We start from the raw sequence: 19,943 nt of genomic DNA on the forward strand, positions 1-19,943 counted from the left end.
GGGGGGGGACTGTAAAATAAGGGGACTTAAACTAATACAGTTAGATTTTTCACTTTTGTTTAGAAATATTGGAAAGATCATTTCAAAAAAATAGAGCTGTAAATGTTCTCTGAATAATGACGATGATATAGCTGAATTATTTAAAGACTGATGAATGCTAAGCTTAAGGAACCTACCAAGGTAAGGAGCAGTTCACACAGGTGCTCAGAAGAAATGTTTGCTTGGTTCCTACTCTTCATACAGATAGGAAGGCCACTAATGTACGAGATTTGACAATTAAGTACTCGAACTCATCCTAGCAAAAGTGCTACATACCTGATTGCTGAATATCACTACGGTCACCTTTGAAGTACTGCCCTTGGGAAGCTATGTACTGATGCCAGCACCTAGTCTACCTGTCAAAGCAATTTTGGAACTCTTTTTCTGGAATGGCCATCAGAGCTGTCGTCATATTACCCTTGATGTCCTGAATGTCATCAAGATGTCTTCCTTTCAATATTTCCTTTATCTTCAGGTAAAGAAAGAAGTCATTGGGGGCCAGATCAGGTGAGTAGGTGAGTGGGAGTTTTAAACAGTTATGTGTTTAAAACTCCCTCACAGACAGTGCCATGTGAGCTGGTGCATTGTCGAGATGCAAGAGCCATGAACTGTTGGCGAAAAGTTCAGGTTGTGTAACTTTTTCACACAGCCTTTTCAGCACTTTCAAATAGTAAACTTGGTTAACTGTTTGTCCAGTTGGTACATATTCACGATGAATAATCTTTCTGATATCAAAAAAGTTAGCAACATCATTGCAACAAAGTTCGAGAACTTAATTGTCAGACCTTCAGTAATCTCATTATAGTAGATTTGTAAACACATCCACATAGAGAAATCTCATTGTGGAGATGTATGGACACATCCATATAGAGACTCAGTCTGCAGATACTTCTGCCTTCTGTCCTTTGACATAGCAAATCAGTATAGGTAGTTCCTTCAGATACCCAAATTTTCCATCTGATGGCTTTTTAAGTTTTACACAATGGGAGTTGTAAGCCATCAGGAAGTACTGATATCTGAAAATATAACTTTCAAGTGAATATGAGAAGAGAAACAAGAATGCAATGAATGTTCAATTCTACTTCTTATAATAGTAGAGTCCTGTTTGTCCAAATGAGATCCAGTATGGAAATCTGAGGTCACTTCCTACCACTTATCCCATGACACAATGACAGAACACAAGTGTTTAAGGGAGCCCTCTGTACTTTGGTAGACATGAATGAGCCTGATACTCGTAGATCAAGGACATGCTCTTGCTACTATAGAATTACTGAAACATTTAAGAGATTTTTCCTTATCTGCTGCATTTTAAATGAATATATTTTTAAAAAGAAAAAGAAAAAGATGTAAAAGTAAAAGATAGAGATACCTTAAGAACCTGGACTCTAAAGAGACAAGGCAAAAAATAAATAAAGAAAAGAAATGTTAAGAGTATAGCAATTTAAATTCATGAAGAATAAGAACTTGCATTCAAAGAAACGTGGTCATTATTTGATGGTGCCTTAAAATTCACCAGACCCAGTCAGTTGGACTGTGCCAAGAAAATGGTTTGAAATGAAGATCAAAGTCTATTTCATTTGAGTGGGTCCCTGGGAACCAGACTCACCTTCCCACAACTGTAGTTCCCCAAGAATAGCACTTCCCCCTTTTCTCTCCAAAAAGACACCTGGATCTCAGTTCTCGTACAGGCATGCTTACTGCAGACCACATGAGCTTCATGGTTCCAACATTTCCCTGTTCTTTGGCTAAGTCAGCCTATGTGGAGATACAGTACATAGCTAGGATGATTGACAGGATGCTAGGACCTAGTATTTGACTCCAGTGGCCTATGTCCATTGAATAGGCAATCTTTCAAGTCTAGAAAATTTTTGTTCTTCCCAACTTTCCTTCTAAAACTGGCTGTATTCCTGGAAGGGGGTCACCCAATGACATTACCAACGAACTTCTAAGAGATCCTTTTCACACCCAGAAGCTAACTTCTCTAGGGTCTCTAAGGAAATGGAGAAGTGTACTGGGAAGGACGAGAAAGGGTGTCCAAGCAGGAGAATGGGGGAGCATATTAGGAAATAACCAGAATCTTTAGTCATTCTCCTCTTGTCCTATTCCTTCTGTGCATTTCAGGAATGGGTCTGCCTCCTTCCCTTATTTGATGCCAGGAGCCTGAGATTCTCTGCTTCAGAATCCACTAACAAATTGGCACCAAATTTTCCTCTCACCTCTTATCCATAATCCAGTGGGGGAAAAAATATTTTTGAAGTGTTCTGAAGACTTTTAAAACTACTATTATTTGTTAGGAATTTGAAAGTAACAGAAGAAAAACAACATCGCAGGAAGTTATAAGATGAAAATTATTATTTTTAAAACAGCTTTATTGAGGTATAATTGTTACCTTGGAAATAATTCTTAAATATCTATAATGTGTGGACTTTTTGAGAGGTAAGATCGCAAAATCTGATACATAGTGGAGCCCCTCACCTCTCATGGCTGAGTTGATCACCTTTCCCCAGGCCGCACTGTTCCTTTTACATGATTCTGCTATTCTCTTATCATGCATGTCTTACTGCTTATCTGACTGCCTCCCACAAGCTACCTTAGAGTGGGACCATGTCTTCTTTGTATGCACAGCACTTGAGACAGTACCCAGCTCATAATGAATTTCTGAGTGAGTGGATGTATGAAAATCAAAGGTTGACTTTTCCTAGCTCTTGTCACACTAATTTTCATTCTTTTTCTGAGATTAAGTCCTCCTTAATATCCATATATTACCAAGACTACTGAGTCCCAGTTTGCTCTGTCACCTAGATTCATACCCTCTATTTTCTTCTCCACAGGGAAGAAAACCAGATGTTCATGACTGCTATTTTACATGATCCTATTTTCACAAGAGACTTCAATATTCTTCCCTTACTCTCTTCCCGTTCCCTAAGAAACACTAACACCAGCTTCAGTCTGTTGACTTAATCTCATTGCAATTCAGGAGAATCTTTCTTCTTAGGGACAGTTCCTCATAAAGCAGATTATGTGCCAGTGGCCTTGTTTTTAGCAAATATTATTTTCACATATATTCATCCACTTAAACTCACAGTAGGACAATGATAACTACCATGTTTCCCCGAAAATAAGACCTAGCCAGACAATCAGCTCTAATGTGTCTTTTGGAGCAAAAATTAATATAAGACCCAGTCTTATTTTACTATAATATAAGACCGGGTCTTACATAATATAATATATAATATAATAATATAATATAATATAATATAATATAATATAATATAATATAATATAATATAATATAATATATAATGTAATATAATATCAGGTATAATATAATAAGACTGGGCCTTATATTAATTTTTGCTCCAAAAGATGCATTAGAGCTGATTGTCCAGCTAGGTCTTATTTTTGGGGAAACACGGTATTAGAAGGAACAGTGATTTGTTTTTTTCCTATTTTGGGGCATCAAGCTATATCCTTAATGCCAATTCTTTAATGATAATAATATAATAATTGTAATAACAGCTAAGATGTGTTCATCGTTTACTGTATACCAACAATCTTACTGCTTTGGCACTGTTACTATAATATTCCAAATTGAGAAAGTGATGAAACTGAAACACGGAGGTTAAATAATTTGCCTGTCATACCGCTTCATACTAGATGAGCTGAGTAGAGGAAAAAGTCATTTTGTTTCAGGAATAAGTTTAAGTTCGGCTCTATTCATGCTTTCTGTTTCATTTTCTTAAATGAGAATTAATGTACTTTTTTACCCAGGCTTACCCTGCTTATTAGAGGATATTATTATTACACTCACATTCCTCACCTTTTTGATTTGCGGTGTTTAGACATATGTGACAGAGTGTAAGTGAAAGAAATATTTGGACTTAACCAGTTTTGCATTGTAGATTTAGAGTCAGTTTTATGACAGCCATCCAGAACTCCAATCCATTGTATAGTAGTCTTTCATAGAGAATAGAAAATCCTGGTATTTTCCTCTCTGTTTGACATATCACACCTCACTGAGCCATTAGAATATCCATTCCCACTTCTGAGTCCCCCACCCCGACACTATGAAAGATGCCACAGCACTACTTTAGATGGATGGATATGAAATAATCCTGGAACTCTGCCAAACTCCTTCTGCCTCTTGAGTTTTAAAAATGATTCTGATGTTTAATGCAAGATGCACTACAAAGTACACGGCCATTTCTCTGTGCGACAACAAAATGTATTGTTCATTTTGGAGGCTATGTGGATGTGTGAGAGCAAAGGAAAAAGAGAAGAGTCATATGAAACCAAGTGTTCTTCTCTTGTCTTTTTGTGATCTATATGGCTAGAACTAGATATTTAAAATAGTGCTTACTTGGCTTGGTGATTTTTATCTTTGCACATCTTAAATTCAAGGTTCCATTCTTCTCTAGTCACTAAAATTTTGTTGTGGTAGAAAATGTTTTGTCCCAAGTTTCCTACCTGTTGCTAAAATGGAATCTCTTCTGAAGAATGTTCACAGTTGTAGATAAATTGCAGATCCTTCATGTCACTCATCTTTCTGTCAGCCTTAAACTTTGGATGAGTGGCAGATGGGAGGTCATGGGAGTAGGGGAGACATGGCAACAGTATCAGCCCCTTCCATTGTGGAGAAACTCCTGGCGAACTCACCTGGCCTGGTGCTATGACAAAATCTTTTTTCAGATGTTTTACTAATATTATGGACAAACCAAAGGGATGCCAGGATCAAATAAGGGGTTTCTATCTATTCACATGTGAACCTCACTATCCCAAAAGCAAGAGTAATTATGTACGTGATCACTTCTAAATTCAAGGTATCATATGACTGTACAATCTAATATTAAGGGCCATTAAAGTCAATCTTTGCAATTTTACTCAAACACTTAGTATTTTTCAATATAAAACTTAAGTGGTAAAACAGAAAGTTTCTTTTCACTTGTGCATTACTATAACCAAGATATACGCTTATATATTAAAAGCTTGCTATGTGCCAGGTGCTATGATAGGCTGGGGATGAGAGATGAGTAAGATGAGGTTCTGCCCTTTGTAAAAATGTGTTGTATTAAAATTAGCTGGTTTTTGCTTTTCTTGCCAATGGACTGTGAGTAAATATCCTCAACCTCTTAAGCATTGCTTGTTGAGTTACTAAATGAGTGATACATATGAACAAAATAACTCTCAGACAAAGTAGCCAGAAGAGGAAGCAATTCTCTCAGTTAATTAGCCACTAAAATGTGTGAGAAAGAGAATTTTGAGTGCTGTGTCTTTGCTTATCAAGAATCCTTATCAAATGTTTTTGTAAACTATGATGGTAAAAGAAGAGCTTCTGGTATTTAGTATTCTTAAATGGAGAAATAATTCCTCCAGCCTGTTCGAAAAAGAATCAGTCAGAATTCAGATCTCACTTTCGAGGACTTGAGATTTATCATGGGATTCTTTAACTTCAAACAGGAAACTCTCTTGTCAATTTGGGAAATTTTACAATCTGTTCTGAGTTCAGCCTGGCATTCCAGACCTATCCATATCTATTTGTTGTTTTTCCTTCTTGTCAAAAGCAGATTTTCCCTCCAAGATAACTGTCCCTGAAAAGTAATATCTTCTTAGTTAAAATAAATCAGTTTGTCTTTTTGTAAAGTCATGGAAATCTCAGCCTAGCATAATGCAGTTATTCACTTTTTATTATGAGTCAAACATTGAAGTAATCCATGTTTTTTAAGACAAACATTTTAAAAATCTCTATATATTTTAACCAAGGGGTAAGGGCTTTCCTGTTGTCACTTTCAGTTTCCCATAAGAAAAATTTGAAAATTTTCGGAGAAAACAAAATATAAAATGGAAATAAAAGGTTTAAAGAAACTGATTTATGAAGCAATTTCAGTTTGTACCCTTGATACTTTGCTTGTTCTCTTTTAGGTATTACTTAATTTCCAATATAACAATTTAATTGGCTATTTTTTGACATCACACTAGAACAGGAAAGTAAACTTTGCATTGGCAAGAACTTCAGGGTAATTGGCTTACAAATGGGATATATTCCATTATGCCAAAATACAAATAGTGGGGGGAAAAAGAGTAAAATATGCGCTATACATTGTGTTCTTGCTCTACATTGAAAGGGAAAGTACTAAAACAAGTAAAAGTTTTGCATTAAAAATAAAGTTATTCTTAAATAAAAAATGATAGGCAAATAGTACATCTTTTGAAAGCTTTTGCTGTATCTTTTACAGTACTGAAAAATCAGTGGCATTAGCAGCTTTTATTCACAAAGAAAAGCTCATGTTGTCATGTCATTGATTACTGATTCTAAGGCTACCCCTAAAGTCAGTGATTCTAAATGGATACACTCTATGTATGCTGTACACAGTACTCTTGAACACATCTGACTTTGTTACGTCTTTCTTGAGATAGCCATCAAAACTGCACATGAAATTGAAGGTGTGCTGCCATAACTTTTCTTTTTTTTTTTCTTTTTTTTTTCAGTTTCAGGTGTACAAAGTAACATAATAGTTAAACATTTAAACCCACCCCCCAAGTTACTACCCTCTAACATCTTATATAGCTGTTAGAGTACCATTGACTATCTTCCCTATGTTGTATTCCACATCCCGTGACATTATATGCATATATATTTAGTTATAGTTGACATTCAATATTATTCTACTTCAGCTTCAGGTGTATAGTGCAGTGGCCAGGCATCTACACAGTCTGTGAAGTGGTCCCCCTAATATGGGTGCCAGACGCCATAGCTTTTCCTATAAGCCAGAAAAGAGCACAGACTTTTTCTAATGCTCTTCCTGGTGTTGACCATTTAACAGAGGCTGTTTGGCCTGCAGCATTAGGGACAGTCTATGTTTTTCATCCTCCGTACACTATGGCAGGTCTGCTTCCTGAATTGTGGCCAACAGCCAACATTCCATATGTGTAGCTGTACTGCTTTACTCCTAGAGGCATTGTATGTACAGACAGACACTCACTTTGGAACAAGATGCCACTTTCCTACCTGTTTGTACAAGACTCCTGGGAGTTTCTTGTTATCCATTCTCATGAGCTTGTCTTTTTACTTCCTAGATACTTAAAGGATTTCATGGACTATTCGTGAATCAAACTACTCCAACTAAGGGCGATTCCTAATGAAACTAGCTCCATTTGGGATGTACCAACTTCTCCCAACTGCTTGCTTCTTTTGTTAATGAAATGTGCAAAGGTGACTTTGTTTAAGTAATAGTCTTTGTTACAGAATCTTGTCAAAGGCCTTTAGAAAAATCTTTCTCTCCCCCCCCTCCCTTTTCTTCATCCTGTTATTAATAAATATATCTACTAAAAATGTTCTTTAAAAAGATACATTTGTATTTAAATCTTTGGTGTCGCCATTTTCCATTGTTGTGTCAGTCATCTCCACTCACGCCATAAATTCCTTAAAGGTTTATAAAATCCAGGGCTGAGCAAAGTCTGAATTCACCCTGTATTGATGTGCTTACCAGGATCTACATTCCCACATACCCCAGAATCCTTCTTCCTTACAGGGGTCACATTTGCAATCTTGCACAGTGGCTCGCATAACAATATATTCCAGTGGCCTAATTTCACCCTTGAATTCCTGCAAAACTCTCATTGAGCTGCTCTCCACTTGGTGATTTATCTAGATTTATTAGGTTAATTTGGGAGAACAGCTCTGATACAACCACTGTTGGGTTTAATCACATTAATCTTACATTTCCAGGAACAATACAGGACTGGCAATCTCCCTATAATCTTCTTCATTAAAAGCTAAGGTTTAAGAATTCACCCGTGAGCTATCATCTTTTCACCCTTTGGAGAAGGCTCTGTTCCAACATCATCTGTGGTCTATTCTTTTTCTTGAGTTAAATTGTTCTCTCTGATTCCTTGAAAGAAACTTGTATTGCTCTTGAAGTCTCATATATAATGCTCCTCAATTTCTTCGTGTTTTGAAGACATATTATTCCTATATACTCCTATGTTTCCACACCTTGTAGTCTTCCTTGTTCTCATCATTTGAACCACGTTTCAGCTTAGGGGAAAAAGCTGATTGTTTCCTAAAATACAAGTTTTGATATTTTCAGTTATTCATGCAATGAGAATGCAGGGGACGTAGAATACTTTTCACTGAGGTGGTCTTATAGCTGCCTGCTCTAAAATTAGTAAGTAACTTAATGAGTAGTCATTCAGAATTTTAGGGGCACCTATTATAATGATTAAGAGTCGTTAATTAATGTAAGAAAATTATTGTTCACTATAACTCTGTGTGAGACAAAGTGAAAGGCACTGGAATTCAGGTAACTCAGAAGACGGGTCTCTGCCCCGAAGTGTTGCCAGAAGAATGGGTTCTTGGTGTACGCCACAGGAAAGAACTCAAGGACGCACCGAATAAGGCAAGCAAGCAGCAGTTATTAAAGAAAGACAGTACACTCTCAAGATGGCGAGAGTAGCTACCCCAAAGAACAACAGACTTGGGAATTTATTTCACTAAAAATGAAGGCACGAAATATCCAAGACTTAGGGGTGACGTCATAGACCTTCTTACCTTGTTTCCCCAAAAATAAGACCTAGCTGGACAATCAGTTCTAATGCATTTTTTGGAGCAAAAATTAATATAAGACCTGGTCTTATATAGTAAAATAAGACATTATATACTTATATAGTAAAATAAGACCGGGTCTTATATAATTTTTCATCCAAAAGACACATTACAGCTGATTGTCCGGCTAGGTCTTATTTTCGGGGAAATAGTAGGTGGGTCCTTGCAGACCAGGAGGAGGGATTTTTGTCCTTATTTGGCTCAGGTCGGAATTGTCATGGAGACACAGGGGGTGTGATTTTCCCTAACCACAATGCTAATAGTATTATAATCCATTATAATTAGCAAAAGTTCTCCTTGAGGGACAAGATGGCCTCCTGGATCTGTTCTCAGCCACCGAAATCTGGTTCTGGCTGGTCTGGTTGCTACCCTTTTTCTTCTGGAAGATCCCCGTGGCCCTATTCTTTCTGCCTACAGTAACAGAAGGATCTCTCAGTGTAGAGTCATATGCATACATATAAATAAACAAATCAAGGTCAATGTGATAAATGCCTCATAATAGGTAAAGGTGATGGGAAGAGCAATTGTTCCACATCCAGGGGAGGAAATAAACTTTTCAGAGCAGTGAATGATGCTATTGAGCTGGGTGTGGATGAATGGGTGGGAAATTCCTGGGCAGACCATGGTGGGAAGGGCAGGGGCATTAGACAGTAGGGCTGCAGTGTGGAGTGCAACAGAAATGGAAGCAGATGGGACTGGAGAAGACAGATAAAGCTAGAACTATATGCTGTAGGCAAACAGAGACGATAAGGATTTTAAATAATAAAATAATGTGGTCGAATTGGTGATTTGAGCATACAAACAGAGAGATCACTTAAGAGGTTTTTACAGTGTTAAAGCAAGAGCTGTTGGAAGAAATGGCAGTGAGAATGGAAAGAAGGGGATGAGTTCAATATACAGTTATGAGGTATATTCGAGTCCCTCAAACATTTGTTGGGGGTGGTAGTGAATTGAAGAAGAGCAAGAAGTCAAGGGTAACCCCCACCCCAGGATTCATTTTGGGGTAAGTAGGTAAATGGTGATTCTAACAGCCAGAAGAGGGAAGACAGTAGGAGGAAGAACAGGTTCGTAATAATACTGGCTCAAGTATTATGGGAGAGCTTTGTAAAGATGATGACTTCTGTTTTGAAAACACTTGGTTTGATGTATCCAATTGAAGGGGTATCCAATTGAAGATTTCCAATAAATAAAGCTTGTGGTCAGGCTTAAAAATATAAATGGGAGAGCCACTAGCATAGGATACAGTCACTTGTGCATTCTGGCTAGGTGTTTCTCAGGTACAATGCTAACAATGACAGAGACGAATAACAAATGACCTCTCTCTGAAGTCTAGTAAGAAACAAAAACACAACTATTTATCATATCTTATTCTTCTAATATGTCTGCTATGTGAATCTTATTATTATAAATGATTTATTCTATATACTAAACCCTTGTAAATATAGACTTTGCTTACCTTTCAGCCACATTGTTATTTTAAATAACTTTTGATCATTCTTAAGAGTAGCAACTATCAAAGCAATGAATTACTAATATGATACACTTCCTAATTCCAAGGATATAAGAATAAACAGTTTATCCCAGCTGGAGAATCATTTAGCTGAAATATTATACTTTTTAGAGTATGTCCTTTTAGCATATTTTGTGAAGGGCAAGTTAGTTATACCTCGTGAGTGAAGATTTGGCAGCTCTGGTGACATTTAGGTGGAAGAAGAACTATTCAAACAGAGCTCTTACTTTTGCCCCTTTAAAATACCAATTCCCTTTGAAAAGTAAATATATCATATGAGTGCAGTTGCCTTGTGGGAAAGAAATGATGGTTGAAAAAATGTGTGATGGAAAAGTCCCCCATAGTTACCCTAACAAAATTCAAGAATTCTCTGACAAAAAAAAATATTTTTTTCTGAAGCCTTGTTTACATAAATTATAGAAACAGTGAATCATGCATAAAAGTAATTTATGAAATCCAAAGTGAAAAGCATGCTCTGTAATTTTAATCCATAGTTAAATGACACATATCCTTCTAGCACCCAGTCCATGCTTTGAAAAATTTGATACATAAAAAGACTAACTTGAAGATTCTGCTAGCTCTTGAAAAAAGAAAACATTGATTAGACAATTTTTTTGGAATGTGTATTGAATTATATTCACAACCTTTTCTAAAAAGGATGTGTTCATATAATGCATGCAGCTACAGTGTCCTATGAATTCTACAAAATGGAAAATGTCAAACCTTGTTATTGGAAGTTCTCCAAGTGACATCTTTTTTTTTTTTTTTTCTATCATCATTAAACAGGGAAGGCCATGGCAAAATTTCAGTATTTGCTGTCAAAATGGCTTTAGCCACATTATGTGGAGGGAAGATCATGGACAAATTAAGATGTAAGTTACTCTTTGTTTCTCTCTTTTCTTATCCCTTCTACATACCCCCTCCTCCTTTCCTGCCACATCCCCCTGCCCATTTGTGACTTTCTTCATTCTACGAGAGTTGTTTGAAATATGATCTTCGTTGCTCTTTGGATTTTGTCATAAAAATATTTTCATAGTAAGTAAGTGTTAATGAAATGAATGTTATCCTTCTACTTACAGGTTATTATTATTTATAATAATAATTGTTCAGTATCACCAACTAGACTGTGATATTAAAGTAAGGTAGACATTCTATTATGTTAAAGTAAGATACACATTCTTTCAAGTTCATTGTCCTGCATAGCCCTACAGACATAAGTTCATTATCATAAGGACATGCAGCCTTGTTGGGCCACCTTCCTTTTTTAAGTAATTTAAAGCCCAACCTCCCAACGCATTTCTTCATTCTTCTCAGCCAGTGCTGTTCAGATCACTAGGAACTCCAACCACTGCAAAGTAAACATTGCTGGGGAGAAAGCAGAGTCATTGCATAGAGACACTATAGACTGAGAATTAACTGGATGCCAATAAAAACATGATAGCCACAGTCCATTGAGTGATTATGGGCCTTTTATGTACCTTTTCCCACTAAATGTGGTAGTTTTTAAACAATAAAATAGTGGGAGTTTTTCAGTTGGTTGGTTAGTTTGATTTAGATAAAGCTGAGACTCAGAAAGTTAAAATAAATTACATAGCTAAGATGGTGCCAGGATTTGAACCCTGGAATTTTTTCCCTATACCAATGGTTCTCAGATTTTATTATGTATAGAATCACCTGGAGGGCTTTTTAAAACATAGATTTCTGGGTCCCACTCCCAGAATTTTAGATTCACTAGGCTTAGGGTGGCAGTAGGGGGCAAGAATTTGCATTTCTAACTAGTTTAAGATGATGTATATGCTGCTGTTTAAAAGAAAAATTTCCTTTTAACCCTCTCTATTACCCCAAATATTATGAGTTTGGGTTCTAAGACTGTGTGAGAAAGCGCAAAGAGCACTGGTGAGAACTGGGAGTCCCAGGTTGTAAGCCCAGCTACGTGACTAATGTGCTGAGTAATCCTGTGGAAGTTACTTTACTTCTTTACTCCTTAGATTTCTTGTCCATCCTAAACTTGGGGATTTTGTTAGATACCCCTGGGGTCCCTCCTAGCTACAATCATCTGTGACTCACAGCCTCTTCTGAGTGTGATCTCTTGCTTCTTGATGCAACAAGAGGAGAAGAATGAAGGAAGATACAGAAATGATCCTTAGTTCCTTTGGAATTTCCTCGGACTTGCTCCAAGGCAGAGTTATGTCACTGGCCCAGTAGATAAGTAGAAGCCCCACATAATTGCACATGGTCCCTCACTTCCAGGAACCTCCTTTCATGGAATGGCCAAATGCAGTCAGAATTCAGAGAAGCCCAAATAGACCTTATGAAGGTCAGTTTAGTTTCATTTTCAGTTAGCTTGAAAGATTTAGAAAATTAAAAGCCAGTTACGTCAGTACTTGATTGAGGATAATAGCTAAGTTAGAATGTGGCAGAACCAATGTTGTTTTTTAAAAAATAGCTTCAGCGTCATCTGGGAGCCATTTCCTTCAGGGTTAAGCTGGGGAAAGAAAGTTTAGCAAATTGAACCTTTGCAGGGAAAGAGACGCATGGGGACCTTGACTACTGACCTCCTGTCACAATTGGCCACTTATGCTGAAGACATTAGATAAATGTTTTAAAAACAAAATTAAAAAAAAAAAAAAAAAACATTTCCAAATACTTATTCAAGGTTATAGTAATGAATACCTGAATGAAAGGGTCCCATCTTAAAATAAGTTTGAGGAGAACCAGTTTTCTGCACCTCAAAACTTCTCGGAGACTTTCATGAACCAGGTTAATTCTGTGCCATCAAGGACCCAGGTGCTTTCCATCTTTCTACTCAGCTTTTCTCAGTGTCAGATTTTATCTCTCTCCTGGAGGGGAAAGTGGGTATGACAGTTTCAGGAGTCATATCTCACTCCAGAGGACTCCTCCCTTCCCTCTCACCCTTCCCCCCCCCCCCCCCCCCCCCCCGGCTTTTGAGTCTCATTGCCCAGGGAGGCATCACAGGCCAGTTACTACACCAGTTACTGATAACAGGAAAAGAATGACCTTGACAGTCATGGAGTAATCCACTCTCACCTCCTAGCATGGGAAGGGCCTAGTCTGGAAAAGCTCCCTTAGCCTAGGAAGAAATTTGGGGCCAATACAGATGAAGAGAATGGTTGTTAGGTAAGCAATGAACAATGTCTGCAGTTACAAAGCTCAAGATATAACTGTTTTGGAGCTGATCTTTACCAATTGTCAAAACTCTTACATTTTTATTGCAAATCCAGGAATTCAGAGCAAACAGTGTAACTGCTATAGTGCTTTTTCCTCATCCCATCCCATTACCCACCAAAAACCCTACAATTGGTGAGTAAAGTATGCTATTTAGTTGTCAAATCCTCTTCAGTACAGTGAAAGGAGTGACAAATGCCTGAGTCCTATTAGAAGTAAACTATGTTCTCCAGTCTGCAGAAATAAGCTTCACAGTGTCACAAATTCTGTAGAAACAGTGTGCTCACGCTATGTCACATTGCCCTCTCCCAGAGCTGTGGATCTGAATCACAGCTTAATGTGTCCCCAGTTCTCTGACTGAGGCTCACTCTTGGTAGAGTTAATCCCAGGAAGATGATTTCAGTGGTTTCCAGGTAAGTCGGTTGAAAGCAATTTGACCAAAAACAATTTAGCTGAAAGCAATTTGGCTGGAAGAAACGCTCCAAAATGTTAATTAGTCAAAAATGAATATCCTTAGTCACCAGTGATAATTATTGACTGAATGAGCAAATATGAGCACATCTGCCTACAGACAGCAGTGGCTGACACTTGGTGAGTGGGATTGTACACGTTTTCTCTAGCCTTCTTTTGCTGGCTTGCATTTAATAATAGAACAGGCAAAGTAATGCTTTTCTGCATTGCTTTTGTAATAAGAAAAAGTAAAATAAAAGGATATGGAACTTCTCAGGATTTGAGGGTTTTGTTTTCTCTTCTTTAAATTCTAATTCACTTGAAGCCAACATGCCAGCTGTGCTTGTTTGGCAATTTTTCTAGTTTTATGCGTAGGGATAAAGGATATTTTGTTTGTTCCAACTAGGCCCTTAATGTTGGAGAGTGCAGGGCAAGAGTAATTGGCTGGAAATAAATTAGAAAATTTAAAAAGCAAAAATGTAGAAAACCACAGAAAATTGAAAGCTGAGTTTTCCAAACTGCTCTAAAATGCATGAAAAGGGACAACACCCCAGGTTGCACCACACTTTCCAATGCTCAGAGCCATGAGGAGCCAATATGCCCCATGTTCATCATGTACCCCCAGGCAGCCTAGAATAGGAGGGCATGCACTGAAGTCTCTGTAGGACTCAGCAACTTACACATAAGCTGACCTAATATCCTCTGTCCGGCAAATTGTTCTTGGTCCGATTATAACCTGCTGTTGTAATGAGAGGGAACACTTATTTATACTTCTGCCTCGGGGCTCCTGGGTAGTCCTAAGGATCTTAAGGAATTCTGAATCCAGTGCTGTAAGCCTGGAATGTCAGGTGCTGTTCTAAAGCTTCTGGGAAGGGCTTGTTTTGTGTTGTTTAAAAGACTGGCGTGATGGCACACACTGTGTATTTACTGAGTTTCTATTACCTAACTGGTCGTTTTGCCTCCACGCGTATCCTCGGGGTGATATATCCAACTCACTGGCCTGCCTTAAATTCTTCAGTATCATCCCCAACATCTTCTAGACACAATCTAAACTCCTTAGTAGAGCTGTTGAAGCTCTTTGTATCTCTAGCTCACCTCCCACCAGGCCCCTAGCACAGTGAACTATTTGAAGATCCTTGAGTGCATCATGCACGAGCACACTTCTGGTCATCCCCATCCAGTATCCTAAAGCCTAACTAGCCCCTAATTGTCCTTTACACTTGGCCTAGAAGTCACCTGTGTATGAAAATCTTCCCTGACCCACCCCTCCCTCTGGGAACTCTCTCTCTGAGCTCCTGCTGCCTCCTGAATACCCAACTGTTCCCATATTCACACCACCATATTACAATGGCTGATGTCGTATGATGTATGATGGAAGCATGTCTGCGTTTTCCTCAATAAACTAAGACCTCCCAGAGGGCAAGACTGGGACCTCCTGATTTTTCTGTATATTTATTGCTTAGTGCAATTTCACACCTTTAGTATGTGCTAAGTTAATTTTAGTTGAATGAATCAATGAATGTCAAGTCTTCTACAGTGTATCATCGTATGGTGCTGTAGGAAATACAACAGTGATTTAGAGTATATTTTAGAACATTACAGAACACTCCCAATGGGGAGACAAATCCTAAATATGTGAAGCAAATAACAGAAAAATGTGATTTGAATTTAATAACAAAAATAGCTAACATTTACCATGTACTGGGTGCCAAGCACTATTCTGAGTGCTTTACATCTGTGTGCTTTTCACCATTAAATAATTTAACCCTAGAAATAGCCCTCTATTTGATATACATACACATATATTACATATTATAAGCATATAACATATGTATGTGTATATCTATAATATAATATATGTAAAACAGAGAGCCTAGAACTAAGGTACAAACACATATTTTGATAGATTCCTCGGAGCGCTCTCATTTTTTTTTAAAAACATGAGTGACATTAACAGTCACTTCCCTTCAATCCCAGTGACCTAACTCTAGGTTGGCTATTGCTTCATAAAACTTTATCAACATAAATGAGCCTAACATTAGCTTCAAGTTGGTGAACGGTCACTGTTGGTACTCCTTCTGCTTTTGCTCTAGTTAGAGATGTTGTCTACATTCAGTGGGAGATCTGAAAGGCTTAGTCTACTTTTCAAAATGTGCTCTGGCCTAGAAAACCCAAGCCAGGAGAGCATTAGGATGGCCCAGTTATAGTTAATCCACCTGCCTGAAAACAAACAAAATGGCAACTCTACTGAGAAAGTCTATTACTTTTTCTAGGTTTCTTTTCCCCCCTTTTCATTGGAATTCTTATGTTTCTATAAAGAGTTTTGTGCTGTAGTATGAGTTTTTCACCTTTGGCAACTTTTTTTTTTTTTTTTTGACTAGTTATAATGAAACATAAGCGATAAAATTCACTAAGTAAACAACGTTGCAATGGTGACGAGAACAACGTTAATTTTGTTGCTCAGGTAGAATTTCTATAGCCTCATGGTTGATAAACTATTTGAAACAGTAGAATTCCTTTATAACTGGAGTATTTAAAGAAAATTAAAGCCAATTCACATCCTCAAAACATAATTCAATAAAAGCCTATAATATGCTTAGCGTTTTACTACGATGTAAAAACAATGTCTCCATTACATTTTGACCTTGAAAAATTAGGCCCAAAATGAACAGAGGTAGCACCTTGAATGTACAACAGTTTATCCCAGCAGCTCCACTGGCCTAGTTACAATCTAGCTTGGTGACAAACTCTATGATAGCAAACCCTTTCATTCCAATAGTGCCTTCCACAGAGGAATTATAAAGTACCTTGGGAAATTATGCGATTAATATTCATTAAGTGCACATAGAGGCAGAAACTGAAGAACAGAGGTTCGGTGAAGTCGCAGGCCTGCTGAGAATAATCTCAGACCCTGACTTTACCTCATTGATCATCCACATGGCCAGGTTTTCTCTTGACTGCAGGAGTCAAACAACCCCTCCCGGTAAATCAAACACCTTCCACCCAGAACACTATGATTTATAGAAAGTTTTCTGCTTCTGCGGGGAGTTAATCAAGTGTTTTGTTACATCCTTATCGCCAGTGTGTCTTTCATTTTTCTTTTATTTTTAATTAAAGTTTATTGAGATGACAATTGTTAGTAAAGTTACATAGGTTTCAGGTGTACAATTCTGTAATACATCATCTATATATCACTTTGTGTGTTCACCACCCAGAGTCAGTTCTCTTTCCATCACCATATATTTGATCCCTTTTACCTTAAACTAAACCCAAAAGTTTTAGTGGTACTATAGATGTGTAAATAGCTAACTAACTAGATAAACACACACGCCAATGTGGTAGTAAAATTTTCATTGTGTATTTCAAATAAGGTTAGCATATTTCTCATATACACAAAAATTCCTCCTATTGAGGTATGTATGAGTTGATAATTGATCTCAAAATAACAATGTAATGTTCTCTGTCTTATGGTAAGTATGGTAATTTTATGTGCCAGAATCATCTACAAAGAGACACCAAAGAAAACACCATGTCAGGAATATTTCAGCATAAAAATTAGCCTTTATATAATTCGTTCATAAATATTATTTATTCTGCCACGTTTTTTGTTATTTGCAGCAGATATGTTGAACTGAAACAATGGGGGATTTTTATGTGATGAATAAATAACTTTTCTTTTCCTTCCATCAGATATTTTCTCAATGATTTCTGACTCCAGTGGGGTGATGGTTTATGGACGATATGACCAATTCTTGCGGGAAGTTCTCAAACTCCCCACAGCAGTTTTTGAAGGTCCTTCATTTGGTTACACAGAACAGTCAGCTAGATCCTGTTTCTCTCAACAGGTAGGAAAGAACGTGTTTAAAGAAGTATCTTTCAAACAGTGGTTGCTGTCCTTCTGTATGTCACTCCAAGTAACTACTTAGACCAGTTCCTTTTCATTATAACCTATAGTGCATCTTCCAGCTTCTGACAAATGACCTGTGAGTCAGTAACTAAACTTGACACACCTGGATGATAATAATAGCGATGTTTATTGACCATGAGCCAAACACCATGCTAAGTTCTTTACTTGCGTTGTCAGATTTAATCCTTACAACAACCCTATCGCCTCCGTATCATTATTATCACTGAATTGTCACTCAGCCCCACATGAAACACAAGTCTGACACAGCACCAACCTTCACCAAGGTTTAGCAAAGGAGACAAGGACGTGGCATATGCCACATCGCATTCTGGGCGGCCCAAAATATGATAGACATGGCTCCCTAAATGTTCCACGACATTATACATTTGGGGCTTAGAGTGGCATGTTTTAACTGGGGGTGGTAAAAAGTAACCCAAGGAAGCTGCTTAATTTTGGGGGCACTCCATGTTTCTATTCCTCCAGTCATGTCAGACGTCTCCATGTCTATAGCACCAATCTTCAGCTCAGCACAGTGGTAGTTTACAAATCCATAAATTGCAGGTTTGTTTACAATATTTTTTAAATCCAAACTAACCACATATGTCCTGTAAAAGGATCCTTAAAGAAGAAATCAGTGCATAACAACCACTGCAAAGCTGCATTTACTGTCTAGCTAGTAAATGTCATCAATCTGTTTACTTGGTGATTGAGGTCTAAAGTGCCTCAGGTGGTCCTGCAGTCGTGGATCTCTGTAGCATCATAAACATATCCATATAATCAATAAGGGAAGGGATGGTTTGATACAGTAAGTGATAACTCTTCTTCTGTAGCTTCTCATGCAGGAAGTCTTTCTGACCCTTCCCACGCCTCAACACCAAAACTGGCTTGAGTGCCTAACCTCTGCTCTCAGCAGGATTTGGTGTGATGAGAATTTCTGGGCAATGAAGTTGTATAGAAGGAGGATAAGGTGAATGGTTCTGTGGTCCTCTTTCTATTTCCCTTTTGAGTTGGTAACATCAGGATGGATCCATTCACCAAGTTCCGCTGATTTTACCTTCTAAAAATTTCTCAGATCTCTTTCTTCGACATTATCTATTAGCTGGCCTATTGCCTTAAGCTCCAAACTGATCTCTCCCTCTGAACTTGTTTGTACATTTCTTGATCTTAGGGAGTGGTGTATTATAGGATCTCAGTAAATATACTAATGCTTCAGAATATTTCACATTAAGACTAGCTAGAATAATAGGACTTTAATTTGTTAGGACCTATATGTTCAAAAATAATTATATAGGAAGTTGCCATCACTCAAAATTCCTTTTGAGATATCCTGTAAACTATCATATTATATAATATTTTAGATAGATATAGATAGATAAATATATAGATATAGATATAGACATGTCTTTAATGATGAGAAATTTATATATGTTAACATTATAATAACATTGTTTGACTTCCAGGAATGACTTATAGCCAGTTTGATGAATGGTCAAAATGGATAAGATCATTAGAAGTACAAAAAGAGGTACCACAAATAAAAATAATCAGACCCATTTATTTTTGTGCTTCATAAACTGTCTATAATAGCAGTTTGAATGATGAAATTCCAAAATGGTTTTAATTGCTCCATTGGAAAAAGAACAAGTCCCACAAGTGATTGTTTTGAAAAACAGCATTATTTTGATATATAAATTGTGGTAGCTTTTTAAAAGATACTGTCATGATTTATACTTTACATAATTTATCTTTTAATAATAATGTTGATATCAATCCCTTAAAAAGCTTAAGGTATTTAGTATTATAAGGAAAAACTAAAATTCTAGATATCCACTGATAAAAAACTATTAAAAGGTATGAAACAGTTTTGTGAATTACAAGGACTAGTGTAAGGTATAACCTTTGACTATAGCTCTTCAGGACTGATTTCTTTTTTAAACAAATAAAACTATCCCATCTAATTTCATATCTAATTCAAAATTTCAAATAAAATAGTGATTTTTTTGCATATAAACATGTAATTTTTGTCATTTATACTATGACAATATCATATATTAATATAACTTCTTATTTTTGTCATTTTGATAGAAACTTATAATATATTCCTTTTCTACATTGGAAGGGATCAGGGTAATGAGACAGAAGCAGACTGACTTGAGAAGAAAGATATATAAAGAAAGGAGAGAATTTTTTTTTAATGTAGATTGTTCTCTCCTAACAGGGAGGGATCGCTTCCTGTTAACAGGGTTCCC

The 19,943-nt window shown here is 37.1% G+C and overlaps 1 protein-coding gene across 41 annotated transcripts in view; it reads left to right on the forward strand.

Moving 5' to 3' along the window:
* Window positions 1–19,943, forward strand: part of DTNA (dystrobrevin alpha) — a 355,317-nt gene that overhangs the window by 262,252 nt on the left and 73,122 nt on the right. For all 41 annotated transcript variants that reach the window (XM_074340145.2, XM_074340141.2, XM_074340164.2 and 38 more), the window contains 2 exons: window positions 10,938–11,023; window positions 17,478–17,632. In XM_074340145.2, the coding sequence (XP_074196246.2) occupies window positions 10,938–11,023; window positions 17,478–17,632 (241 nt within the window). The remainder of the gene's footprint in view (window positions 1–10,937; window positions 11,024–17,477; window positions 17,633–19,943) is intronic.

Source organism: Rhinolophus sinicus, chromosome 4, assembly GCF_057876585.1.
Source record: "Rhinolophus sinicus isolate RSI-liver-muscle chromosome 4, RSI-T2T, whole genome shotgun sequence".
Classification (NCBI taxonomy): Eukaryota; Metazoa; Chordata; class Mammalia; order Chiroptera; family Rhinolophidae; genus Rhinolophus; species Rhinolophus sinicus.